The following is a 27,726-nucleotide window of genomic DNA, read 5'->3' as shown; positions in this document are numbered from 1 at the left end:
TATTTTTAATGTCATTCCATTCTAATTTTATACTTATTTTAAATTAGTTTATATTTAATATTACTTATTTGGATTAAACTGATATGCATCCAATCCTGTCTAACATATATGAAATTATTCAAATATATATTTCACACATGTAATATATATATATATATATATATAATATAGTATATATATATATATATATATAGTATATATATATATATATCAAATTGTTATTCTTAATTTCTTGTCATTTATTGCTTTAATTATCAGTGCATTAGTAAATTAACTCCAACAACAAACTCTTCACATTCATATAAATACTATCACATTAATTTCAATAACACTTCATAAACAACACTATATTATCGACAAACAACAATACTTGAAATACAATTCTATAAATATACCTGCGCAATGTGTACTATCACATTAATTTCAATAACACTTCATAAACAACATTATATTATCGTCAAACAATAATACTTAAAATACAATTCTATAAACACACTCGCGCAACACACGGGCTTACACCTAGTTAATTTATAATCTAAGGTGCTACAGGAAATTGTGGGTTATGAGAAACTTTAGTTTGTAATTAGATACACAGAATTTGTTTGTTTTGCAATGAAGTATGATAGATATTTCATATCTTCTTGACTTTGATACTTTTGGTATGTAAAGTAGGACGTTGTGATTCAATGTTCGTGTGATGGTATTCAGTAAATTGTATCACTTAGCCTGATTGAGCCAAACAATTACAGTGTGATACACTTAATCCACAAAACAAAGAAGGTCGTATTTGGTAGGAGTGAGCACGGGTAGCGGGTAGAATTGAAATTAGAATCGGAATCAGAACCGGAACCTACCCAAAACCAATACTGTCCAAGTAGGTTCTAGTTCCAACTTTTTAGAACTAACACTATGCGGGTTCGGTTCCGGTTCCTATATGTGGAGGAACCGGAACCTAGGATGAGAACCAGAACGAGTACCCAGTTTGGAATTGCTTGGAACCGAGGGTGGGTACCCAAATTGGAATCTGTCTTGGAACCGAGGTCGGGTACCGATATGGAACCTGTATTGGAACCTAGGACTAAAACAAAATATCTGAAAACAATGGGGGGTCTATGTAATTTTACATATAAAAAAATTTAAAATGGGATTGACACTTGTTTTAATGTTATATAAAAAATTAAATTTTTACAATAACCTAATTAAATATGTATACGATTATACATATAAACTTCATCATATAAAAACTTTAATATATTATAATAACATAATCAAATATAAAGTAATGTATATTTCACTATAGTAAAAAATTTATTAAGTGTATAATTGAAATTAGGATCCAATTAAAAGTGTTTTAATTTTTTTAAAGAATTATTTTTAAATAAATTACTATATTTGATTGAATAATATTTAGTTATTTACTTCAATTATCAAGTTTTAAGTATATTTATAGTAAATTAGTAATTAATTAATTATATATGATAAATTGATAAACATTAGTATATTACTAGTTAAATGATTACTTAATTAATTATAAATTTATAACATTACATTATAAATATTAATAATCTACTGCATTAGTAGTTTAGTACATTACTTAATTATATTATTAGAAATTTAATTAATTATAACATTACATTATAGATTTATAACATGATTATTTAATTAATTTTAACATTAAATTATAAACAAATTATTACTTAATTAATTATAACATTACATTATAAATATTAGTAATTTACTACATTAGTACATTACTTAATTAAATAATTAAATGATTAGAAATTTAATTAATTATAATATTACATTGTAAACATTAGTAATTTACTACATAAGTGCATTACTTAATTAAATAATTACAAATTTAATTAATTATAATATCACATTATAGATTTATAGGATGATTACTTAATTTGTTAGGGGTCTATTTGTAAACTTTTAAGGTATTTTTGTCATTTTTTAAACTAATAGAGGGGAAATTGATTTTTTACAGGGTACCCGAGTAAGGAACCAGAATCAACAGGTTTCGGTTCTGGTTCCTTTTGCTAGGAACCTGCACTGTACAGTTCCGGTTCCGGTTTCGATTCTCAGAAAAAATATAGGGTATCCAGAACCGCTCACCCCTAGTATTTGGTCATGGAGTCATGTCATTGGAATGGATGCAAGCATTTGTTAATGTGCCATGAAAGAATGACACGAGGATTGAGATGGTGAATAACACTAAATTGTAGATTATGTTTGAGGAATTTGCTGCCATGGACATTGATGACATCTTTTTTGAAGATAGGTCAACAAAAATTATCAATTGTCAAACCCAATTTGCAAATCAAAGCTACAACACAATTGTTGATGCTTGATTTTGACACCAACAACTTCGCACGTATAAAGTGCTAAGAAATCACACGTAAACTAATTAAAATATGTGGGTGAGGTACCGTAGGCACAGTAGCATGCAAAGACATAAAGGTAAAGTTGACAAAATAATTTTTATATTGGTTCAGATGCTTAAAGTGAATCGTACATCCACTGTGTTTGTTTAATATAAAATTGCTTTTTGATCACTAGTCAAGCTTACAAGAGGTCACAAGTTGCGATCTGGGATTACAAGTGTTTAGTGTTCTAAGTATTCTTAAAGAATGTCAAAGCCAGTCTTTTTCTAGTAGTGTGTCTTTGCTATTTTCTTTGTTGAATGCGTGAGTATCTGATCTCAATTTTGTAAAGGGGAGCTATCTATTTATACATGTTTAGCTCAAGGTAATGATTACACTTTTGCAAGTGGCTTGATGTCGTGAAGATCCCTCCTACCTTGCCATTCGTTGAGAACTCAACGAATATCCTTAAATTAAATGAGGTTTGGACAGGTGTGTGAACCAAATTCACCCAGGCACAAAACCTTGAGTCGATTTGGGTCTTTGACAGCTATATTTCTTTTGCTTGTGGAGACGTGTCATGTTTTGGATGGTATAATGATTTCCTGTATTCTTATTGGTGCTTGATGACATCAGCATAAGTCAGCCCTTATTTTAGGCATAACAACAACAAATTAAAGTCTCTATTGAGCCACCATAAAACAATGACCTGAACATTGATACAGAAGCAACATCTAACCCTCCAACTAAAGATAACATACACACTGAACCAGCCAAAAAGCTTCCACATGAACTAAACTCCTACAATGAAACCCCAGTAAAGAATTACAATGTTCCATATCAAGACAAGTTTTGGACCAACCTACACCATGGATTCATCGAAAAACCATACACCCCAACCAAACATCTATAGTGAAACACCACATAACTAAATACTTAACATAAATACCTTCGTAGAACTGGCCATCACTACCTTAGAACCATGCACCTGCAATAATTGAAAACATTTCCCTCAACATTTTGGTGAAGAGGCTACAATGGAAGACCACAATGTATCTAAAGATAATAAGGAGGGTTCATTGGAAGACAATACAAATGATGGCATGGAAGAAAGTGACCTTAGAGAAGTGACCCTGAAGAAAATATAGATATTGATAAGGGAAGAAGATATAGCACAAGGTAATAAAGGTGGAATATCCAATGAAAATATGGACCCTAATGGATATTGGAGTGATTATCAAGCCAGTATATTCATCCTTAGAAAAGGAAACTACAATTCACATAATGACATATTATATGCAAGAATCTGTTTGAGTATGAGCAAGAAGAGAAAGTGACATTAAATGAAGGTTTAATTTTTGAGTAATGCTACAGTCACCGAAGTAGTGTACCGAATTCATGCACCGAATGACGTGACAAAATCCTAACCATTGATTAATTTTAACTGAATATTAATAGAAAGTCAGGATTTTACCACGTCATTCGGTGCACAACCTTCGGTGACTTTATCATTTCCGTCAATTTTTTCATGATTTCAAGCATTTTAAACAAGTACATGAAGGGTTTGAGATTGTGTGTGCTAAGATAAGAATGACACCGAGAGTGTTAAGTCATTTGCTTGTGAAACAAGTCACATCTCGCGCTGGGATAAATTTGGGGCTTGTGTTTTTGGAAGGGCATGTGAAGGATATGCTTGGATCCTTGGACTAGAATACACCTGAAATAAGAGAATGTCATCCCGTGATAGGCTTTTAGCAACAAGTGATGCGTTTTACGGGACAATCTGTGTCATCTTTTGATGGGGACTTTAGCAATGGTGAAAGAATGTATTGTGCGTACATGTCAAAGAATACCACAGGCCTTTTAGAATGTCAAGAGAATCTTATAATCAGATTTCTTTCTCTTCATTAAGGCACAATGAGCTGGTAAAGAGATCAAATAGGGTAATAGCTTATAAATCACAAAATGCGCTATTAATAGCTAAAAATAGGTAATGATCTCACTTCTGTTCTCGTTTATCTTTGCTATTCTACTGGCCGAGACTGATCGGACATAAATCATATTGTTTAAAAGTTGTACTAACAGACAGAGACACAGAGTGGTCTAATATTTTGGTAATGGTTTATTTCTCTTTAAAGGTGTTTGTTCTTCATACATGGTGATAGATATTCTGTAACATATATTGTGAACTTGAAAATTAAAAAATGATGATTGAAGACTGTTCTTCTTGGTTGAACAAACTACTTTCACTGGGGACTTAGGATTAACAAAGTTACATATAGGGTATCTTAACTTAAGACTTCGGAAATTTGATAGAGAAGAAGAGAGTATAATAAAACAAACTACTTAACAGTTCATATGATTTTACCAGGTACAGGTAGTAGAAGACTAATGAGATTGAATGTGCCTTCTATTCTACCCCTACATCACCGGGGAGCCAAGCCATGCACAAAAGTGCTCCTTCACAAAACTCAATATTAGAAGCCGGTGTTCCTTCCAATCAAAGTTGCCAATCTATGGCGGGGATTCCCATTTTATCCAAAAGCTGGTTTGTGCGAGAGAAATGTCTGTTCACATGATAAGCAAGTAAATGGTTATCAACTGTCATTCTGTTTTTCCCTCTCTTCTTTTTTCTACTGCTTATCTACAACATTATGCAACAAAGAATTTGAATAATAAAATTCATATTTGCCAATGAAAGGAACTCTACATGGAAAATATTGACATAGATATTGCAATGTTCAGATCCCTATGATTTTACCATGAATTATCTGAACTACTTAACAATTCATACTATCTTTGCTACTTGTCATCCATAACTTTATGAACCACAGATAAAGTTTTAAGGGTTAAATAATAACGGACAACAACATGATAATTCTGATATGGGGTTGAGATGAATATAGAAAATATACATACATTTTGACTTTTAATACTCATTTCTGTCTTTTCTTTTCTTTTTTCTCTTTCTCGTCCCTTTTTCTTTTCCCCCACCATGTCCATTCTTAGTTTCGGCCTCCTACATGGCTGATCCTAGCCTCATGTTTCCCTTTTTCTTCTCCCCCACCATTTTCGTTCTCAAATCCGGCATCCTATTGTTGTGACAATGCTGGTTTTGGCCTCATTTGGTTGCAACAAGGCCAAATTTGGTACGAGAGGTCGGAACAGGACTCCCATGGCTGCATGAGGCCGAAACAAGCCTCCACACAACAGTGCAAGGCTGAAAATGGCCTAAACAGATACCACGAGGTTGATTCCACCTTCCAACTATTGCTTCAAGGATAGAAATGGTCTCACAAGGCTAGAAATGGCCTCTTGCAACCACTGCAAGGTTGAAAATGGCTTCACACGACTGCCTCAAGGCTGTTCTCCAGATTTGAAGTTAAACATTCTGAGTTAACCATTTTGGGCTTAAATAAAAATAATTTGTTCAATTTTTGGTTTGTAATTATAGGTTTTGGGGTAATCTTTAAGATTTTATATGTAGGGTAATCTTCAAGTTTTTTAACATTTAAGGGTCAAAACGTCATTTCCAAAGTTAAAAGATTCTTTTAAAAAAACTAAAAGAAATGGGGTAAAGGTCTAATCTCTCATACCAATAAGTGATTATTGTCATTTTGCCAAACATATAGGGATTGACTATAATTACACCATATGAAAAACTCAATACAGGAGAAACTATCAAAAGTACCTTCCCCCTCACCACTATGCAATGTGCAAAAATAATATGAAATCCTTCCAACTTCATTACACAGTGGCCTTTTTGTTCAAGCTATAGTAATATCTCTTTATTGTTTGTTCTTTCAAAGTTCCATGATAGGCTTTACAAAGTCTTAGTAATGTAAGATGAGAGAAGAAAAGAGAAAAGAGAAAAAAAAATTATGAGAGAATAGAGAATTTAGGATAAGGAATTTCAATTAACAAAATAAATCTAAGGCCAATTTATAGGCTTGAAATCACACCCATAATAGAATAAAAGAAACCTAATATAGAAAGAAAATAAAATACTTAAATAAAAAGAATCCTAAAACCTACAGGAGCAGGTAACATATTTTCTCCTATAACCTTTCCTAATGTCTTTAGGAGGGGAATCTTCATCAGTTAGACCATAGATCGATGCGTTCTTTTCATTGTAGTGGAAACTTGATCCACTTTTGTCTTTTTTCCATTGTAATATGTTAGGAACCCCCAAAACTTAACCACAATTCCACATCACACAACACAGAGAACACAACAAGTCAAGCACAAATCTGAATATATTCTGCAATTTGTATTAATAAATTGGAATAATAGAACAGTAAAGTAGCAAGAACTCTAAGAACAGAATTGAAAGGTAAACAATAGATAACGCAAGCCATTCAAGGTGCTAGGACCCTCCCCAACTAAATCCTTTTTCTAAAATATTTTCTACCTTTACAAGTCATATACCCCGATATATATACCCAGCTATCATCTCACCCTTAGCTACTACCAAGTGGCTATGTGCTAACAAACTCCCCACCAAGCCTACTAACTAATTACCCCCTTTATTACTTTTCTTGTAAACCTGTGTGATGGCTGTTGGTGGTGCTCTATCATAATACATACCTTTATGTTGATGGGTTATGTTTTTGTGGTTTTTGGGATGCTATATTTTCTGTCTTTTTGGTGTTCACATACACAAGATGTTTGAGATTTTTGTAAAGATCTAACTTTCCTACAGTCGAGACCTGGTCCACCTTTGTATCTTTTTTCTATACTTCAATACACTAGTGTTTCCTATAAAAAGATAAATAAATAAATACATACCTTTATGTTACCTATAAAGAAAATAATAATAATACAAAATTTTATATGGGAAAGGCCCTAAAAGAAAACTAGGATTGCAGAAGTCTCTTTGATGAAATGACGAAATTCAAGAAACCAAATAATCTAACACCATTATCTTATAGTCGAAGAAAACAAGCATATAAAGAGTGAAATTAATTGTTATATGCATAAAAATTGCGGAGCAGATACTATTTTCATGTAATCAAACTAACCTGCAGCCAAAGAAGCCTCTATTTGCAGACAAACCAGAAGGATGTGCTGCTTTGAGAATGTGATGCTTCGTCTCATTAATCAACCTGTTTAACATTATCCCTATAAGTTAAACAGAAAAATCATTTTTTCTTCTGTAAAATAGAAACCTTAAATTCTTCTCAACTTTTTTACCCAAGGTAATTGAATAATTGAACCAATAATTTACAATTTAATTCTTTAATTTCATAATATTATTCCAGATTTAAGAACCAAATTTTAGATTACTCTTACACTTAGTCATTCCTGGATTTGTATCTAGAACAAGAGATGGAATGAATCAAAAAATGGTACTCCATTGCTGCATAGGTATCTTCCTAAGTATTTCTTGTCCCAAAACATGCAAGCAAAAACAGAAAGCATCGGATACTAAAGTGTGACTGGAATGCCATGGATTGGGGGAAGGACACAAAGAGAGAGCCAAGGAGGGAGCAGCGCATTCCCTTTTGTGGTTAGGCAATTTTCATTTTTCTGAAAAGAATGGTAAATGCAATATATTTTACCATTAAAAATGCCAATCTCCACAAAATGAAACTTAAAGAATGGAAATACCTGGATTTCGCTTGAGCTGGGTTTCCCCAGAGGAGAAAAACAACTCCTTTCTTCTTTTCTGAAATTGCTTTAATAACAGCATCAGTAAATTGCTCCCATCCTTTCTTGGCATGAGAATTAGCTTGATGATTCCTAACTGAACAACCAAACATAGAAAATTAAAATGAAAAGTACTAAAAGTCACAAGTTATATTTGTATGTTATCAATTTAATATTAACCAAAACAACAATGAGAAAGAGAAAAAATAACATTTTTTTTTTTTTTAATAAAGAAACTCAGGAAAACTTAGACACCAAAACAAAATGAAACAGCACAAAATTTCAAAGCAATGCAAGGATTCAATCTCACACTTGGTTAGCTTTTTGACGGGAAACAGAAATAATTTATTAAAAAAATGAAATAAAGGTATATGTGAACCAGCAGTCTAACATAACAAAGCAAGACCTTACGTATTAAACAAGACAAAACATAGACGAAGTATAAAACTAGAGCAAAAAAACTTCTCAATTTTAGGGAATAGATAATAAATAAGTTTCCTTCAATTTTTTTGAAAAATTGAAGCCCAAAAGGAATGGTGAAATCCATCCTCGAAGAAAAACAAAAGAGAACTACAAACTGAAACATGGAAACAGAAATCTTCCCAAAGCCTGCAACAAGTTAAAGCAGATCACTGTCCGCTTGTACTAGATTTTGAAGTGGTAAGGCGGCACCAGTTCCTTTCAAATTTGAGAATATGTAGTTGCATCATCATCTAAATAAAAACAGAATTCCAGAATCATGGAATGAGAAGCATTATAGAGGTTACGAGGGTTATAATTTATGTGCAAAAATGGAAGGCATTTAATTTCAATAAAAAATTTTGGTGTGTCTAATTAAAATGTCCAAACTTTAAAATGCACTTGACAATTTTTAAAACTGCAATGACATTCAACTGAAATATGCCCAGTTTTTGAGAGCTATATGAGTGAATAGAGTATCACAATGCCCTTATTTGTTTTTTCACTAATACTGACAGGAGTCTTTTGCCCTAAAAAGGGAGATATTTTTCGAAAATGGTGTAATCATCAATCAGAATGAAAAAGAAAAATCTAGGATTAATGCCTCCATGACAAAATAATGATTCACAAGTAAAAACCAGTCAAATCCAATTTTAAGATGCTAACAAATTCATTGGAAGTCCAAGTATGATGAGGCTGTTACCTGTAAGAACAGTGTTCAGCAGCAGAACACCCTACAAGATGGTTAAATCAAATGCAAAGATATATTCAGTCCAGGAAAAGATACAGCACCAAAAATATTTGAACCAAATACCAAGAAAATAATGTTCCTCTTGTTTTTGGTAGTCTTTCAACAATTCATAGAATAAACAAAAGGAAGGGAACGGAGTAGAAGGACATTGCATGTATTCTTCAATCAGCTAAGGATCTAAGTGTATGAAAACAATTTCAGATGGCAGCTGAATGTACAAGGGTCATTTCATGGGACAAACATAATACAATTTTCACAGGAAAAACACAAATTTTTACTTAAAGAAACAAAAAATTGAATATACTAAAAAATATAGCCAAGTTACAATATTTATAGAGAAGCAATCCACTTTAAAAAAGAATGAAAACGAAAAATTCTCAAAACCAAAAACTGTTTTGGTTGAATAACTGCTCCCAGTTATTAAAATAAAGAAATTAAAGAATATTTTTGAAATCTTTGTAATTTAATTTCTACACATAGAAATGCCAGAAAGTGAACTTTATTTCATTAAACTGTTATATTTTTCAATTCTCTCCCCCACTATCCTCAAAATTCTATTCCTTTCTAGTCAAATGACCCAATATACAACCATTACCATGAATCTACATAAAGCCAGAGCTCTATTTTCTCCCTCCAAAAGATGAAACATTTTCCACTAGTCAAGAAGTACAAGAAGGTCCAATCCACAATAAATTAGATCCCTAAATGATATAGGACAGCAAAATAGAAAGTAGAAGCAGAAGAGGCAAAAGACAAAAAGATAGAGAGAATGGGTAGAGAAATAAATAGAAGGGAGACTAGAAATTAGAAAAAGATTTTAAAAGTGAAAAAAAAAAAGGAATAAGAAAATTCATTCATCAAAGAAGGATAGATATGTACATCATCCACTTACCTTTCAAGATGATCAACATGAAAAATTCTCCTTAAGATCTAAGGGTGGGTTTGTTTCCTTTTTTTCAAAATACTCTATTCCTATTCTTAAAAAAATGCATGTTTGTTTCCCTATTCTCAAAATCATATCCTGTAATATCCAACTAATTTAAACCCCCACAGGTTTGTTAATTTAACTAAACACCCCCAACAAAAAAGTTTTATAAATTGACAAAAACATCCCACCCACCCACATTTGTCAGATTCTGGCAACCACTGTCGGAAGGTGGCTAGAATTTGACATAATGGTGCACTACTGGCTGGATCTGGCCGACAGTGCGCCGATCTGACCTTTTCCGACCAGATCCACGGCCAAAGATCTGGCTGTTGATGGCCAGATCTTTGGCCAGATCTGGCCATCAATGACAGCTAATATATAGCCGTCGTTGACCGACAACAACGACCATATCTTTGACTGTCGTTGACGGCCTCACATCGGCCAAATCCGGTCGTAGATTTGGCCTTTTCCAGCCAGATCCGTGGTGGATATGGCCAGAAAAGGCCATAGCGACACACGACCGACCACATCTGGCCGGTTGTGCACAATGACACCAGATTCCGGCTAGATTCCGACAGTGGTAGCTGGAATCTAGCAACTGTAGGTGGGTGGGTGGGGGTGTTTTTGTCAATTTATAAACTTTTTATTATTGGGGGTGTTTAACTAAATTAACAAACCTAGGAGTTTTTTTTGTTAATTTTCAAATCCTACCTCGTAATAATAACCCAACTCAACTTAACAATAATATTTCAAAAATACTACTCAAAATAATAACAAACACACCCTAAGTTTTCTCACTCTATAGTTTCTCCTTCCAAGATTCATGGAAATATTTCTAATCAAAGACATAGTGAAGCAAATTATCCACATCCATGAGCCTTCTTATCATTGTATTATGAAATGATAACTATCAATATACACAAGACACTTGTGTTCAAAAGAAAGAAAATCCAACTACTTCATCCCAAAATCCTATTGTATCACCATCACCCAGTTAAACATGAAGAAGTGAAGAAACACTTTGTTGCCTTGACAAATAATATCCCATGGGTATTTTATATTGACGTCAGTCAACGATGTATGGAATGCCACCAACTAGATTATAGGCCATATCTAGTTTTAGCAATTAAATAGCAAAGGTTATTCCTTTCCAAAGGAGCCTAAATCTCTACAACCATTAATAAAATAACGCCTCACTTTTTTCCATCAAATATCTCATACTTATCACACTTTGATTCCAAACAAACTGAGAATTTACCTACCTTTTGACTATATGATTTCTTGCTCCTTTATCACGCCCTTCCCACAAAAGTTTCTCAACAACTTTTTAAATGCTCCAGTAACTTTAAATGGAATCTTGAAAATTCAAAGAAACTAGGTACACCAGTTAATACTACTTGCAATGATGTCATAAGAATTTAGAGGAAAAGTAAATAAAGAAGATGGGAAGAATAAAGGACACAAAATTCAACAATTTTATATTTAAGTTCGTAGTGAACTCAAAAACTTAAGCTCATAGGTAAGTATGCAACAACAATATTTACTTTTTAAGTGTCATCTCATATGGATCAATCACAATCGCAGCCACACATATAACAACACAAATTATCATAGTTTGATCATTACAATAGGGGAATTTGAACAAAAGATATCTTGGTCAACTTGGTTTTTATAACATGTTGAGTTAACATTCGACCCAAAAATTGAAATTGACAGGTAATGGTCCAATATCTAGTTAAGGTCCTCATATATACTAGAATAAATCTTTACCTGAACAGCCCATTTTTCTAGGTTTCCATGAGATGGAATTGAACAGCCAAGATCTTGATGAAGTTCCTTGAATATATTTACCAAACTTGAAGGGACCTTCACCCCTTCTGGCACTGAAAACGACAGACCCATCGCTTGACCAGGGCCATGATAAGGGTCCTGTTAAAAGGACAAAACACAACCGAATATCAATGGCAAGTATATCATTAAAAAAAAAAAAAAAAATTTATCCAATACCACTACAATTTCCTTCGATCACTAAGGTTGTAATTGTGTAAAATAAGGAAAGGAACAATCAGATGACAAATGTACTAAGACATATGTGGTTTCAAACAGCAGAAAATAATGGAATCAAAGATACATTATGTACTTCACTCTGGAATTTGGATTCTTTTAAGGGATTGAATTACTATTAATCTCCAAAGCTTAAATTAATAGATTATTAACCCCTACTTCAACTCTAATACAGGCCTGATGGACATCATACTTCGTAGATGTTTTAGAGAATATTCACTTGAGGGAACAAGGAATTAATTTTTCTTTCCCAGGAAACCCAAGATATTACTTATTCGCTTTGGTTTAGGTTTCTTTGTTTGAGTAGATCTTATATTCATTTATGACTAGACCAACATGAACATGCCTTATTTCTTTATGGACATTAATTCATCGTACAGAAAATTTGTTTGTACTTATTTTTTTATTAGAACCTAAGAAAATTGTATTAATGAGGGAAAGGTATACTATGTTACAACTTTGAACCGGTTATCAACAAAGGAATAATAAAACTTAAAAAAAGAGCGAAACACTTGTCTATGATGAAATATGCCTGAACCATAACTTATTTCTTACTATGAAATTAAAAAAAACCCATTCCCAGTGTGATAAAAAGAAAAAAGAGTCAAAAACATTGACCCCGAAGTTCTGATTTAATAACAAACATCCCTGAGATTTCTAAAACAAAAAAAATCCCTTTACACTTGGTAAGCCATAAAAATCTTAAACTATTATGAGTTAATCCCCTTCTACCACTTAACAGCTTTAACACCTTAACACTCAAGGGCATGGACGGCATAGGGGTTTTTGATATTTCAAAAACCCGCCGAATTTTTGTTATTAAATCAAACCTCAGCAGTTCAATGCCATTAACTCAGATAAAAAACTTATAACCGAACTCAAGAGAAGCGAAAGATCGAACTTTTGATATAGATGCAGAAAACAGTACAAAAAAATGTAAACTTGTGGTGGGAAATAGAGTGCAAATAAAAGACGAATACCTGTCCAATGATAACAGCTTTCACTCTATCAAAAGGAGTGGAGTTAAGAGCATTAAAGATTAAGTGCTGAGGGGGGTATATGGGCGCAGGACCTCCACATATCTCCTTTCCAACGAATTCACATAAACTTTTAGCATAAGGCTTCTTTAGCTCTCCAGGAAGCACCTCCAACCAACTCTCCTCCACCAACAGCTCTTCCAATTTCACATAGCTCACATCTTCGCCTACAAAATATTCACATAAAGTTTTAACAAAAATAAACCATAAAAATCAAAATGAGGTAAAGCATCAACTTACCCTTAGATTTGGAAACTCTTTGGGAGCAAACTTTGAGATTTCGTTTGGATTTCGCAAGAAATTTGTTGAAGTCAATGCGCTGTTTTTGGTCGGAGGTGAGTTCGGCGTCAGCAACGGTGCTCAGTGATTCGGAAAGCAATGAAACATTTTGAATGGGTTTGGAGTTATCTGAGGGGGTGGAGGAGAGTTTGAGGCGCTTGGCAGGTTGCAAAAAATCCATTAGGGATTTCGAAGAAGCCATTGCCTATTCTGCTTGGCCCCACAAAACCAGAAAATATGTAAAGAAAGAAGATCGGGTTATTGGGGTTCTTCGTGGGGTGTCCAACTTTTTGAGTTCTAAAGCGGGGATGGAATGGTAGCCGAACGACAGGCATGTACCTAAAGTTTGCCGGAAGAAAAATTGGTACCTAAAACCAAAGGTTTGGGAATGACAAGCAATCACTTTCTGTTATATTCTAACCGTCCGTTAAAGGGTAACATAGTAATTTCATCTACACCCATAAAATTTTTAAATTTTTAATCTCTTTCTCCGCATTTCTATTCTCTACTCTTTTTTTTTTTTTTTTTTTTTTTCACTTCCTCTTTTTGTTTCCTTCTTTCTTCTACTCTCTTGGATTAAACCAAACAAATTTCAGCGGATCAAAGTCATAAAAAAGATATTACAACCATCAAAAACAAATTCGGCAGCTGCAACCGGCCGGTTAAGTCCGGTTTTTAAAACAGAGGTTAAAACATTGATCAAGACCCAAGTTGGGTTTTAAAACATTGATCAAGACATCTTCAATTGTGTCGTCTATGGTTAAGTCAAATGAAAGGCTGCTTCCTTTGGACTTGAGTTTAAGATTTTCTAAAGTGGCAATTTGTGGAATCATAAAATACTTTCTGTTTTTCTTGTAAAAAATTTGTAGTTCTGCTTAGTTTATGTTCCATTTTACTTGCTCAATTAAAACACCATGATGACTTGTAATGTACGAAAAATAAACTACCTTATCATTTTGATAGAAAACTCATAAATGGCTTCTTCTTTGTAAACACAAGTGGTGCAATGCAATGTAAACCAAGTAAAAAATGGCTTTCTTCCAACCAATAAAATTATACATGATTGAAGTAATTATCATCTCGCCGTCGACCCTCTTACACGAATACAATTTTCTTTACAGGACCCTACCTCTTTTCTCTAGCTAAATTAACATTCAAATACAGTATAACTTATAAGAAACTTGCATCACATGACCGTGACCAGGTTATACATTACTAATTACGTGCTACCCAGATGAAACCACTTAAACTCGCTAAAACAAACAAATTTGAACTCATGAACTATTGTTCTGAATTGGATGTGAGGTACGACCATCTTCAATGGTTGGGGAGTTCAAGATCTTTCGAAGGGAACGATATTGAAGCCGCACATTCTCACCACTTCCAATAATCTTAAGCAAATACCTACAAAACAAAATGAGATATATACTCAGTGCTTTACCTAATAGCACGGGTTGCCTATTGAAGTTCAAACAGTTACAAATAAAATGTCTCAAATGATACCTGCATCTGTAATTGAAAACAATAAAAATTATGAATGATAAGTTAGGTCTGCCCCACATACCAGCCATTGAGACATTGGGATGTGATTACAGCTTCCTTGCCAACAAATTTTTCTGGCGTCCTCCTATTTCCCTACAAAATTCAGTATGCCAGTAAAAATTTTATCTAACCAAGAAGGAGCGTGCTATCAGTCAACAGATTAGTGCCAAAAAGGGAAAAATACTCACCTTAATTAGCACCTTCTCATTAACAGAAAATGGATACTGCACCCCTCTATGCAACCCATCTTCAGTGGCAATATCTCCATTTTCCTTGGCACAATTAATAAACAATCCAAATAAGCTCATTTAAACAAAACTATGCTGCTCATATTGATGCGTTAAATGTAATACAAATTATATATGCTTATTGAGCTTTAATTTCTTTTCAAACTATTGAAAAGTTTACATACAATATATTTTCTTCAAGAGTTTCTTTGACTCTAAAAACACATTCCAAGAACTCTATTTTTGTACAAGCAAATATCAATTTATCTCAGATATATGCTTGTACAATTTTTTTTTTTTTCCGAAAATCCTTATAAATATGAGAAATAAGTGTTCCAATGCCTGGGTATCAATGTAAATTCTAGTGGGCTTCAGCTTTTTATTCTAATTCATTAAGCAACATGAATAATTTCATAATGAAAATTATTATCAGTGTCAGTCTAATAGATGTACAAGCCATATATCATTGGAAAGTTCCCCAAGTCAGCTCTCTAACACTTATGGTTTTAAATTTTTAAATATTTTGAGAAGAAAGTTATGACCAATTCTTTCATACTAGTCTAGATCCATTGAGTGCTGACTTTTATGAGAAATTAAGCATTCACCAGTTTTCTTATGAATTTCCTGTCTCTCCAATTTATTTGGTGAGTCTTACGAGTTGTAATTAGTTCTAAGTCACGGTTCCATTATTTCAAGAATCAACTGACTTATTAGTTATTAATTCTATCTAGGGAATTATCTATGCTTGGAGGGTTGTTTCAAGAATTACAATATAAATCCTTAGTGTTGTAACTTGTAAAAGCAAGTGATTATTCATTTGAATGTACCTTTAAGGTTTTGAAAGACTAATTTTTCATATGACTCGTATCTCTTTAATGGATTCCATTAACTAATATTTACTTTGTCTTGTATTTATTTATCTTTGTATTTGTATTGTGTTGTGTTGTGTTGATGGTGGTGTTGACTACATGGTAATTCATGTTGATTGCATTCTGGATTTTGTAGCCAAGCTAGGAAGTTGTATGGTAAATTTAGACTTTTAACCCATGTGGAAACTTTTGAGGTGTTCACAATTATTGATCTATGTAAAATAATCTATAAATATAAGCCTAGAAGGGAATTGTAATAATTCATTATAAGATCTATTATGAATTTGTATCCATTAAATGAATTGTGGATCTCTTATTAGATCATTATCCTAAAGCAACTTCTATTTCTACTTTTCCCTTGAAAATGTTTTTTATCCTCTTTGTTCTCATTAGGTATTAGAACTTAAACTACTCTCTTGATTGTCACCATATAAACTTTTCAAGTCGACAAGAAGAGGTAGAGGAAGATTGGATAATCTTATGGTGAGAGATTTGAAGAATGAACAAGAACTTAAAGCTTTTCGAACACAAGTTGAAAAACTTACCCAGCAACTTGAGTGCCAAGAAGGTCATAGTGAGCATGGCAAGTATTTCAGAGTGAATTCATGATGATAATTGTCTTGTCCATCCTAAGAAGGGTCAATTAGAAAAACCTAATTCTAACTTTGGCATCAAAGTAGATTTACTAGGGTTTCACTGCTTTCTTCACACTGATGAATTTCTTAATTAGCTTAATGTCATTGAGAAGTACTTTGACTACAAAGAAATATTCGATAGCTAATAAGTGGAATTAGCAGCAACAGCATATCATGGTTATTCTTCGACATTGTGAAGTAAGATTAAAGAGATAAGAGTATAAAGGTAAGCCTAAAATCTATTCCTAGTAGAAAACAAAATCTTAATTCACTTAATCTGAATCATTCAGGTATATGTTTTCTAATAATGACTTTTTTGCTAAAATTAGGCAAGCTGAAAATACTAAAATTTTTACTTTCCACTTAACTAAAAACATCTTAATAGTTTCTTTTAATTATTTTGACAATATTATCCTTATTTAATATTAATGATTACACTTATGCCCATTTAAATAACCCTTTTAATACTTTTCTAGATAAGTACACAATTATGAAGATTTTGTTGTTTCCTATGTTCAAACAGAACATGACAAGGCAGGCAAGGTGGAGTGGAAAGAGGATTATGCATACCTTTAGCTTACACAAGCAATGATTTCTCTTGTGACTCAATACAATCAAAATACAATGAAGATCTCCTTAATGATTCAAGTCAACTCAGGATGATAAATATGATGTTTGAGAGTGAAGAGATTGATATCCCTAAAACTGAATCTTTGCAGATGCAAAACCTTGAAATTCTTAATGATGATTCCAATAAAGATAACCTTCAATCATAGACCATTGTTGTTGATGATTGAAGTGAAAATATTATATCTCGAGATTTGTTAAAAAAGCTCTCAACTCATTGAGTTATATCAAGGCCATCTCAAATTGCATGGTTTCATAAAGTACAAAAGATACATATTTTTAAACAATGTCCATTTTGATTTTCAATACTTAAGCTTGATTTCTAATTTTACCAATCAAGGATGAAGATCTCAAATTGTCACAAGTGGAGCATCATGATATACAAGCTTTGTAAGTAAAGATTTTTCATGAAATTAATATTTTTATGAATGTATTTGAAGAAAGACTGTTCTTTTTTGTTTTGAAAACAAGTTTAAAGAGAGAATGATTTATTGGAGTGTTATGGAGATATTGATGCATATTCATGAGGAATTTTTTGTCCAGGGAGAATGATGCAATGTAATGTGTGAACTATGTCATGATAAGAGCAAAGTTGGATTAAAGAGTCTTAAGAGTTTAATATATGTTTAACTAATATTTATGTGAACTAGTACTACATTATTGGTTTAACTTGTGTTGTTTTGATGTTGGTGATGATGTTGATTACATCGTAATTTTTGCTTATTGCATTGTGGGTTGTGTAATTAAATTAGAAAGCTGTATGATCTACCTAACACCTACAACTCATGCGTTAAGGTTGGTGAAGTTAGACTTATAAATAGGAGTCTAGAAAGAGCAATGATAAGTCAATTATAAAGCCTATTATGAATTTGTTTTCAATCAATAAGGAATCATGAATCTCTTATGAGATCAATCTTCCTTAAGAAACTTATGTTTCTTTTTCCTAGAAATTCCTTCTTATCCTCTTTTTTCCTAAGACAAAAAGTCTATTATGAATTAGGTATCAATCAATTATGAATCATGAATCTCTTATGAGATCATTTTTCCTTAAGAAACTTACGTTTCAATCCTAGAAATTCCTCCCTATCCTCCTAGTTCCTAATTCAGAAACTATATTATGAATTTGTTATTAATCAAATACAAATTATTTTTCCTTCCAAAAATTTCATTTTCCCTAGAAATTCCTTCTCATCCTCTTTCTTCTCCTTGTCATTGGTGCACTTCCACTATTTCACCCTCAAAAAATAAAATGAAAATCTTCTAGTACTCTTTGCTGAATTCAACAAACCATATCTATTTGTTGTTTCCACTAGTTAAACCAACTATTGCTATGCTATGCTAAATATGATCATGAGATTATATGCATGTCCCAAAGCATAAAAAATGACCCAAGTCATGGTAGTATTATGCACTTAGTCAAAATATACCCTATTTGATCTTCTGATTGAATCCATTTGGTCCCCCATTTCTTTCCGACGCTTACGGAGAGCAGCATTATGGAATAGCCTTCTATCATCCTCTTGCTTCACAGCTACTGCAGCAGCTCTGAGAGCTGTCAAAGAGCATCAAATGAATAAAAAAAATATAAATTGGTACGAAGCAAGAACAAATATCTCAAGGAAGAGAATGAAGTAAGTGAAATGGAATGTACCTAGATTAGGGACCAAAGACCCAGTCTCAATCTCTGCGCTGCAGATGGTACATCTTGACTGTGATGTAAAGAATAACTGTAGTTATAAACTTAATATAATTAAGAGTATAAAACATCAATTTCTACAGCAGCCCATCAGAAGCTGTAACATGGTCAAGCATAAGATCTCAGCCTGTGTCAGCATTTATGGGCAGACATCAATTTTAGCACCTCAAACATGATTAATTGTCACAGAAATAGTATACAAAGTTCATTATTTTGAATACAAATAAGCTCCCTGGCTCCGTTATCCACATCTTAAATCAAATGCACTGTTTTAATGGACTTTAAAGAATCTGTGACTCCTAATTTCATCATATTTTTCTATTGAGATAGAAGGGGAATAGATATGGAAACAAATAAGATCACATTGCTAGGTTATAAATTAACAGCATTTCTCTTAACAATCAATTTTCATCCTATTTGCTTATTTCCATTAGAAAAAAAAAAAAAAAAAAATTTGAAAAGGTCTGTCCAAGTTGTTGTAAAAAACCACAAGACAACAATGCGTTACAGACTTGGAGCCCACCATCCTTCAGCTTAAAGTCCTGTAAGTCAACTTAAAACTTCCCTAATGCAGTATACAATGTTATGTCATGACAATTCTTCAATGACCTGGTTATTCTTGTTCCACCTACAATATTTTTCATCGAATCTGTATATGATACTTAATTGTCAAACAAACAGTTACAAGCTCCAAAATACATGTTAATATGCTACATCTAGTTTACCCAAATGTTATTATACGTTTCCAATTTCCCTTGCTCAATTTAATGGCAATTTTTAGGCAGCTTATCTAATCCCACCACAATGGTTCATCATTTGCACCCAGAATAAATTAATAATAGATAGAACTGTCATATCATACATGCAATTCACATCATCAAAGCAATCATTTAGAAATATAGATTGCCCACTTACTGTTTCAATGACTCTTCTAAGCATGAGACCACCGAATGAATGTCCACATGAAACAACCATGGCATCTTCGAGAAATGCACCACTTTATAATCAACAAATTGGACAAAAAGGTTCCATTAGAACTACATGCTAACCACATAAAAATTTACAGTGTCAGCTTCCTATTCTCAAAAAATAGGGAGAGCAAAACCAATTTTCAAGTTGAAGAACTTGGCTTCAAGCCATAAAGTACAAAGTAATAGTTAATATATGAAACAAGTGTCCAACCACGATGTGACACAAGTTAATATAAAAAATTGCCAATATGATATTCTCCTTTATCAATTGGTAATAGAGCAGAGATAAAGAAAAGATATAAAATAGAGAAATAGAGAAAACCGAGGGAATAAGAAGGATAAAAGTAAGAACAAGCAAGCAGGAAGGACAAAATTAAGCCAGAACAAGCAAGAAAGGGGAAGCACAATTTGGAGGAAATACAGAAGAAATAAATAACCTTTAGGGAGGAAAAAAATATTCTTGGGTTGTGTTATTATGGATATATTTTGTATCATATGGATAGAAAGAAATAGAAGAACTTTGAAAACATAAAAGGGGATGAAACTGAACTTTTATGGGACAAAGCTAAGTTTTGAACTTCTCTTTGGGCTTCTATGTCACATGATTTTAGCGATGCACCATTTTTCACTATTCTTAACAATTGGAAGGCTCCAGTGATGTGATTAAAGGAGTATAAATTTGGGGGTTTTGTAGATTTTAGGACTTTGCTGTCCAGTTTCTTTAGTTAGATTTTGTTCTTGTGGTTGTCTTGACTCATACATGTATAGATATAATGCAGAGAGCTTGTTTCACCTAATTTATATAAGCTTACTTGAGTTTCTTATTTAAAAAAAATAAAAAATAAAATAAAATTTTCATCTTTAATCATCAATCCAGCATGTTAACACTAATAATAGAATCCTAGTCCTAATCAAATAGAAAATAAAGTCTAAAACAAATAGAAAACAAAATAAAACTCCAAAATAATACTAAATAACCTTTGACCCACTATATTGTTCTTACACCAGTAACTATTTGTGAATCAGATATCAGTATTCAGCACTACTCTCACGCATTACTATAGTTGCAAAGACTTGAAACTGTGACTCAACTACAGAAGATCTCATAACAGCTTTAACAATAAGGAGTCAGAAAGAAGACAATAAAGTTAGTATTATAAAATTGAAAACAAAGAAACTTGCTTTAAATAAATAGAGATGACAATGAACTCACGATAAGGGATCTGAAAGAACACTTCTTAATGAAGGTTCCTTATGTAAATCACTTTGAGCGACCTGCAATCACATAAATCAAGTCAAACACAAAAGTTTTAGAATCCATTTGACAAATGTAACAAACCGGAAAAAATTAAGTTCCCAAAAGACTTCTTGGCCAGAACATTATGGAAATAAATAAATAAATTAAAGATGTAGAAAGAAAGTTACGTTGTTCCAAATAGCAGAAAGGAGGTGTCATCTCAGGTAAAATTTTCAGTGTTATACAATCAACATTATAACCAGTGATGAAGATAGATCAAATACAACGCCAGTAAATTTTAAATCCTGAATAATGTCTACTGATTTGGTTTCTCAAATCATCAGAAAACCAATATTAACACCATAAAGGAAGCCAGAACTGAAAACAAGAATGAAATGACAAAATATGAATTCATAAAAGATTTAATCGGCCTCTTCATTTTTTATTCATGAATTGCTGTGAACAGCTAAAAAATAGTACTTACATAAGTATTATCAGAACGATTACACAATCCATCTTCTTCTGCAGAAAGGTCATCCATAAACTGGCTTACAGATATTGGTACATAACTCTGGGGAATGACATGACCAGCCGCTGCAATTGGAGAACAGTCTAATATAGCATTGCCCTGTGGCATGAGCCTAAATGCCAGTGATGTCCTGAACCACAACACACAATCAGATAATTTAATGTGAATGGAAGTTCAATATGAGAACATGTATCATGAGAACCCACTTAAAGCGATAATTGTACCTCCCTCCACTATTGGTGCACGACATATAATCAGGAGCAGCTCTATACAAGGCAGCAGGACGAAGGCCAGCAGTAGCATGACTTAGTGCCTTGCCTGTAATCAGTAAGAGATCTCCCGGAGATGACCCACCATCTGCGAGGTACCAGCGACCATTGGGATCACAAACCTAAGAAAGAAAAGATTTTGCAGATGAAAAGAGACATTATGAATAATACTGATCAATTTCTTCCAAAAATGTAAAAATTCAGAACTTCATAGAAACTGCTTCAAAGGCAGCCATGAGCACAATATAAACAATATTGGGGCTATTGCATCCAATAAAGTTCACTCTGCGCCCATTTTCTAAGTTTGATTTTCATTACACATCTTTGTAATTCTAACACACATCAAATATACAAATATTTAATGATTGAAAAATATAAATAAAAAATAGCTGAGAATAATTAAGAGAAATCATTTTCAAAATTATAATGTTGTGTCAACTTAGAAAAATGAGTGTAAAGAGTACCTATATATGGGTGCATATAGAGTAAAATGAGTATAAGAGTGTTTCTATATATGCATATAGCCCCCACGTAACCAATATCCCAAAATCCAATAACACCACACTAGTTTATATTTATAATTAAATTCAAATCCTAAACACCTGCAAACCAGGACTGTCGGAGGAAATCAGTGTTAATAATCCCTTCTCAACTTCACCATTTATTGCAGGCTTCCCTCCACCTATAGATCCTTTTCCATTTTGCATGGATGCATAACAGTAGGTAGCGACAAGCACCGATGAAGACACCTCACCAGGAGGCAACGGGTTATCATCAAGTAAATGATTAAAAACGCTGCAAATATGAATTTTAAGCACAAATCAGATATTTTTCCCTTAAAATTAATTTAAAAATCACAAGCAATGTAAATTTCAGAATGAAGATCCATCACGACCATACTCGCTTCGCAAACGAAGATGCCTTGCTATCATAAATAAAGCAGCACGAGCTGCTTTTCCCATGCACCTAAAAATATCAACCATGCATGGGGGAGATGTGTCCCAATCTTCCAAAGCCCTGCGAGAAGACAAGTTTGTTTAATATTAAATTTGGGTGCAAAAGGGGGAATATGAAGAGAAATAAGCAAATCCAAGCAAATAGTAACAGAAATATAATCAGCTGCTTTTAACAATCACAGACAGCTTGCAGTCCATGGTACTGAAGGATGAAATTTATGCAACCCAAGAATTTAGTGGAAACTAAGAAGGGTAACAAAACCTAGTTAAAAAGGATTATAAGTTTTTCATACCTATCAACACAACCTTCATCTAAATCCAACATGTTCACTCATAAAGAGATGCCGGGGTTTCAACGACCTCAGACTTGCAACAGGCTAGAATTAAAATAGCATAGAAACTCCTAGTAGAGAAGCAAGTTCAGGTTAAGAGATGATATACATTAAAGAACCAATGGCTGAACACCAATTTCATTTCAAATCAAAATAATATTTATTATCACAAACACCAAAGTCACTGGCAAAACAAGATCAATATAAAATGTTTGCTTAGTTGTTGTGTTTTCAGCTTTTAAACATAAAATGTCTGAATGTTTTTGAATTTTTTGTGTATATAGGAAAGGCAGCATACGAAGTAGGGCAGATAAGGAAATAGAGAGAATTAAGGAGAAATAAAGGGGTAAAAACGAAGGAATTGGAGAGCAACAGATAACGACAGGGAGAAACTCTGTTTTCATCATATCATTAACCAATCAATTTTTACATAACTAAACATTACAACCCTATTTTAAAAGTGGCCAGCCATAAGAAAAAGGCAAAGAGACCTACTCACAATAAGTAACATAAAACCAACTCAAAAAACAAAAGCTAACCGGGAAAAGTTAATCTAACTAAAACAAGTAATTCAATTTTGAAATTCCTAAAACAAACTAATTCCTAAATAACTAGATCCTAAATTCTCCATACATTCATCAAAAGAATTAAAAAAAAAAAAAAGAGAAGAAGAACAAGAGGAAAGAATCAACCTCTAGTTGAACAAAGCATCAACTTGATACCAGTTGACTTATCACCATTCTTGTCTCCTTTTAGATAGGCTTATCTACTGACCAAAATAGTATCTTTAATGTCGAGCTCTCATGCTTTAGTATTATTTGTATATGACTCAAGACGAACTAATAAATGATTAAATAAATTGTTTTACATCTATTCACAGAAGCTCAAATTTCGGGTTTCACCCAAAAACTCTTTTTGAGTCTATTCAAAGTTTTGAAATTCAAATATATCCCATATTGATTCAGAGAAGTTACTTTATCTTACCTTGTTATGTTACTACCCTTCTTGGTAACTTATTGTTATAAAGCTCCTTCAGATTTACCACAACAAATTGTCAACAAATTTTCATATAAGCTCTATTTTTTAAGATCTACTTCCATAAACTCTACAGAAGAAGTCAAACCAAATATACAGTTGGTAGTTCCTGTGACAGTTCGAAAATAGCTATATAGCCCAGCAACCAAACTTATCGGCTGAAATCGCAAACATTAATTACCTATATCTCTCCAATATTAAAGTAAGAGGAATCTTAAATATATTCTCTTCTTCATTCTACTTTTTATTCTCTCACTCTCCTCTTGACGTGTGCAGACAAGACAAACCCAATATCTTTTTATTTTATTACCAACTTATAACTTCCTTCGTCTTTTGTATACAGGTCAAAAGAAGAGAGAGAGAGATAAAAGACTAAGGAATGAGTTCATCTAACAATTCTCATTAAAGTAATAATGGAAACATTACGAATGCACACTTGTAAATTTGAGGGAACTTAAGAAACACTTTTGATCATATCAATTTTTAGATCTAGCAAATAGCCTGTTAAAAAAGTAAGAAAAATCATTATTCTACCAAACTACAATGTTACAACACGTTTCCTTTAATTTTGATGCAACTTCACCTTCATTATATAACCTCTTTGGCTCTAATTTTTGCCAAATCTTGGTAATAGAGCCTAAAACCTCATCCTTGAGCTATAGTCATAGTGTTCAAACCAACAAGGAAGCATTCAGAGATTGTTAGACTGAAGTTTTGAAGGTTGCATGCTAAATCCAGATTCATGACGAATCCTTTTTTAAAAAAAAATACTGTACAAACACTTCTCTCCAAAATTTTGCTAAATCCTAAAAGATAACCTCTCATTATACTTCCCAAACCATACTTGATATAAATTACTTCTAAATATTCTAAAAAAAAAAAATTCGTCAAGATTGAGCTACTATCTACATTTGTACCCACACAAAAGGCACAATCCAAGTCAAGCATTATGACGTAGCTCCTGAATTTGTCTCCTTCCTTAATTCTAATCAAACTCCCATGAAATTCACCATTACTTCTAGAATGAATAGCTCCTGCTCAATCTTGAAGCCTTAGCTAATCATGTATAATTACGTTGCTCCATTATATGTTGTATTATTTCAAGGAAGTTACCAGTGCAGAAAGCTGTGAAATTGGGACATATAAAAGAAATGGCTATGGTAGAATGATTGTTAAGACATAAATCAGAAAATATCCAAACATGGTCATATGGGATCTGGTATTGCCATACCCTCCATCTCATCCCCTTCCCAAGTCTAAAACAAAAAAGTTATGACCTTGTCCAACGAAAGGGTTCTAATATAGATTTTATTCAATGTATTTACTAAGGAATATATTAGATTGGTTTTGTAAGGAGTTGCTGTGGGTAATGAAGTAGCATATCAAAGCATCAACGAATTTCAAGTACCTTCTTGAATTAAATTTCCATAAAGATAGAAAATTTCAAGTTTCTGTATAACCTTGAGTACAAGATTGATTTAATAAGTGGAAGAATGATTTAATAGAAAATTTTATTTTAGCTTATTTTATTATCCTCGTTTGGCTTAGGGTTAGGAACTCTTACACAATCACATTCACATCCTATAAACACTAGGTTGAAGTTGTACAGCAAATACAACAGAAAAAAATAAAATGAACACAACCCAGAGAAAAACAATTGTTTACTGATGCTAGCAGACCTTATTCTCTTGCAATGAAACAAATATCCAATTCTTTTCCTTCTTTTTCTAGTTCATTTATCGAAATGTAACAAACACAAAGAGAAATATTTCATGAAATTGAAAATAAAGCAAACCAAAACCCAGTAAATTAATCAATTAATGTGCAATTTTCTTCCCACAATCAACCTAAACCTCTTAAGAAATTCGGAAAACACACCTAAAGATAAAAATAATAATAATAATAATAATAACAACAACAATATATTACCTTCCTGCTCTGTACATATAGACCCCGCGGCTTCCCTTGGCAACACTTTGCGATTTAGTCCTAAAGTACAAACGAGCCGCTTCGAGTCCGCAGCGCATAACGGCAGCGTCCTGGCTACCCAATTCAATAACGGCGGCATTATGCCTCATGAGCGACCCCGAAAGCGCCTCAACAGCCCTCAGGTAGGACCCACAGGGGGCCCCATCGTAGGGCGTCATGTCCTCCAAACGGACTCGCGCCGGCATCGTCACAGCGGGCTCAACTGAGATGGGGACCACCGGGCCGATGACATGATCGGCTATTGGTAATGGAATTGCTTGGCGGGGCAGAGTAGGTCCATGAGTGGATTGAGTAGTCGTGGATGTAGGGGATCTACGGGCGGGGTTGCATGGTTGTGGCGGTGCAGACGAGTTCTGCTGCTGCTGCATCATCATCATAACCATTAATCATTCTGATATATTTTAAATTTAGGGTTTATGCAGCTTATTTGTAATTTAGGGTTTTGGGCACTTCATTGAGTTAAAGTTCAACAACACCCTAAGGCTTTCGTTTGTTTTGGGGAAATTAAAAAAATAATTTTGGTTTGATTCAGTTCACTCGGAGCTGGGAATGCGTTGTGAATTGAGTCCGACACAATGAATCAAATGATAGTGAGCTCCTTTTCACTGTCAACTCATCGCAGTTAGAATCGGAGATTATAAGTTGTTACCCCTATAATTTCATTAATAAATTATAACCCTAAATTTTTTTAAAAACTCATCAAGATGACCCTTTTTTTAACTAACTTTAAAGTGTTTGAAAGTTAAATGTATCAATTGTCCGAATATGTCTTAATATAAGTCATGTTTGTTTTTTTATTTTTGAGGAGTAAACCACATATTTCCACCCAAGGTTTAGTGAAATTTCAAGTTAGTACCCTTGGTTTCATAAATTCCAAATTCTCAACCTTAAATGGATGTCGTTTCTTTTATTTAAATAGTTTAAAGCTGAAATGGTCATTTCAAAATTAAATTAAAACGTTTTTGGCAAATTTGGCCGGATTTTGATCGTTTTCAGCGACCTACATTTTTGCGTGACTTCCCTTCTCGACCAATTTCCAGGCATTTTTTACATCAGAAATTTGTGCCACCACCACCATTCGGTCCCTCATCATCTCCTCTTCAAAACCCATATCACCCCGTCTCCTGATCACTCACTGTTTGCCAAAAAAACTTACTGCTTTTTTGCGTAAACGAACACTTTGCAGCCGCTTTTTCGGTCGTTTTGTCAGTCGGAAATCTTCACCGCCACCACCATTTAAACCCCCACTATCTGTTATACAAAACCCTTTCATCCTCAC

General features: G+C 33.2%; 2 protein-coding genes across 5 annotated transcripts; both read right to left on the bottom strand.

Annotated features, from left to right (window-relative positions):
* Nucleotides 1-3,104: 3,104 nt before the first annotated feature.
* LOC116123519 (uracil-DNA glycosylase, mitochondrial) lies at nucleotides 3,105-13,850 on the bottom strand. 4 transcript variants are annotated; one of them, XR_004127040.1, is made up of 8 exons: nucleotides 13,495-13,850; nucleotides 13,198-13,421; nucleotides 11,924-12,082; nucleotides 9,178-9,208; nucleotides 7,977-8,112; nucleotides 7,388-7,471; nucleotides 4,735-4,933; nucleotides 3,105-3,354 (listed from the first exon to the last, which is right to left on the bottom strand). XR_004127040.1 is itself a non-coding variant. In XM_031409279.1 (8 exons), exons 1-7 carry the CDS (start codon nucleotides 13,733-13,735, stop codon nucleotides 5,711-5,713), a joined length of 894 nt encoding a protein of 297 aa, XP_031265139.1. In that variant the 5' UTR covers nucleotides 13,736-13,850; the 3' UTR covers nucleotides 5,194-5,678; nucleotide 5,710. The 4 variants fall into 4 exon arrangements, 2 of the variants coding, with proteins under 2 accessions (XP_031265138.1, XP_031265139.1); XM_031409279.1 differs by lacking the exons at nucleotides 3,105-3,354; nucleotides 4,735-4,933 and adding exons at nucleotides 5,194-5,678; nucleotides 5,710-5,729; XM_031409278.1 differs by lacking the exon at nucleotides 3,105-3,354 and having other exon boundaries at nucleotides 4,540-4,933.
* Nucleotides 13,851-14,655: 805 nt separating this feature from the next.
* Nucleotides 14,656-27,111, bottom strand: LOC116123597. Its single transcript, XM_031409343.1, has 12 exons — nucleotides 26,388-27,111; nucleotides 23,036-23,152; nucleotides 22,738-22,930; nucleotides 22,091-22,257; nucleotides 21,822-21,996; nucleotides 21,314-21,375; nucleotides 20,045-20,126; nucleotides 19,085-19,142; nucleotides 18,861-18,985; nucleotides 15,264-15,347; nucleotides 15,098-15,168; nucleotides 14,656-14,937 (listed from the first exon to the last, which is right to left on the bottom strand). The coding sequence occupies exons 1-12, from the start codon at nucleotides 26,828-26,830 to the stop codon at nucleotides 14,808-14,810; spliced, it is 1,707 nt and encodes a 568-aa protein (XP_031265203.1). The 5' UTR covers nucleotides 26,831-27,111; the 3' UTR covers nucleotides 14,656-14,807.
* Between the last annotated feature and the right edge of the window lie 615 nt (nucleotides 27,112-27,726).

Source organism: Pistacia vera, unplaced genomic scaffold (assembly GCF_008641045.1).
Source record: "Pistacia vera cultivar Batoury unplaced genomic scaffold, PisVer_v2 Contig143, whole genome shotgun sequence".
Lineage (NCBI taxonomy): Eukaryota > Viridiplantae > Streptophyta > Magnoliopsida > Sapindales > Anacardiaceae > Pistacia > Pistacia vera.
This window is presented reverse-complemented; position numbering and strand designations above follow the sequence as displayed.

Excerpts from the sequence above, each read along its gene's own strand:
- LOC116123519 (XM_031409278.1), bottom strand. The coding sequence starts at position 13,735 with ATGGCTTCTTCGAAATCCCTAATGGATTTTTTGCAACCTGCCAAGCGC. Across the intron at positions 12,083-13,197 it reads AAGCTGTTATCATTGGACAG|GACCCTTATCATGGCCCTGG; the intron begins GTATTCGTCTTT and ends TCCTTTTAACAG. Across the intron at positions 9,209-11,923 it reads TAGAAAAATGGGCTGTTCAG|GGTGTTCTGCTGCTGAACAC; the intron begins GTAAAGATTTAT and ends ACCATCTTGTAG.
- LOC116123597 (XM_031409343.1), bottom strand. The coding sequence starts at position 26,830 with ATGGTTATGATGATGATGCAGCAGCAGCAGAACTCGTCTGCACCGCCA. Across the intron at positions 23,153-26,387 it reads TATATGTACAGAGCAGGAAG|GGCTTTGGAAGATTGGGACA; the intron begins GTAATATATTGT and ends GTCTTCTCGCAG. Across the intron at positions 20,127-21,313 it reads GTTCTTTCAGATCCCTTATC|TGGTGCATTTCTCGAAGATG; the intron begins GTGAGTTCATTG and ends TTGATTATAAAG.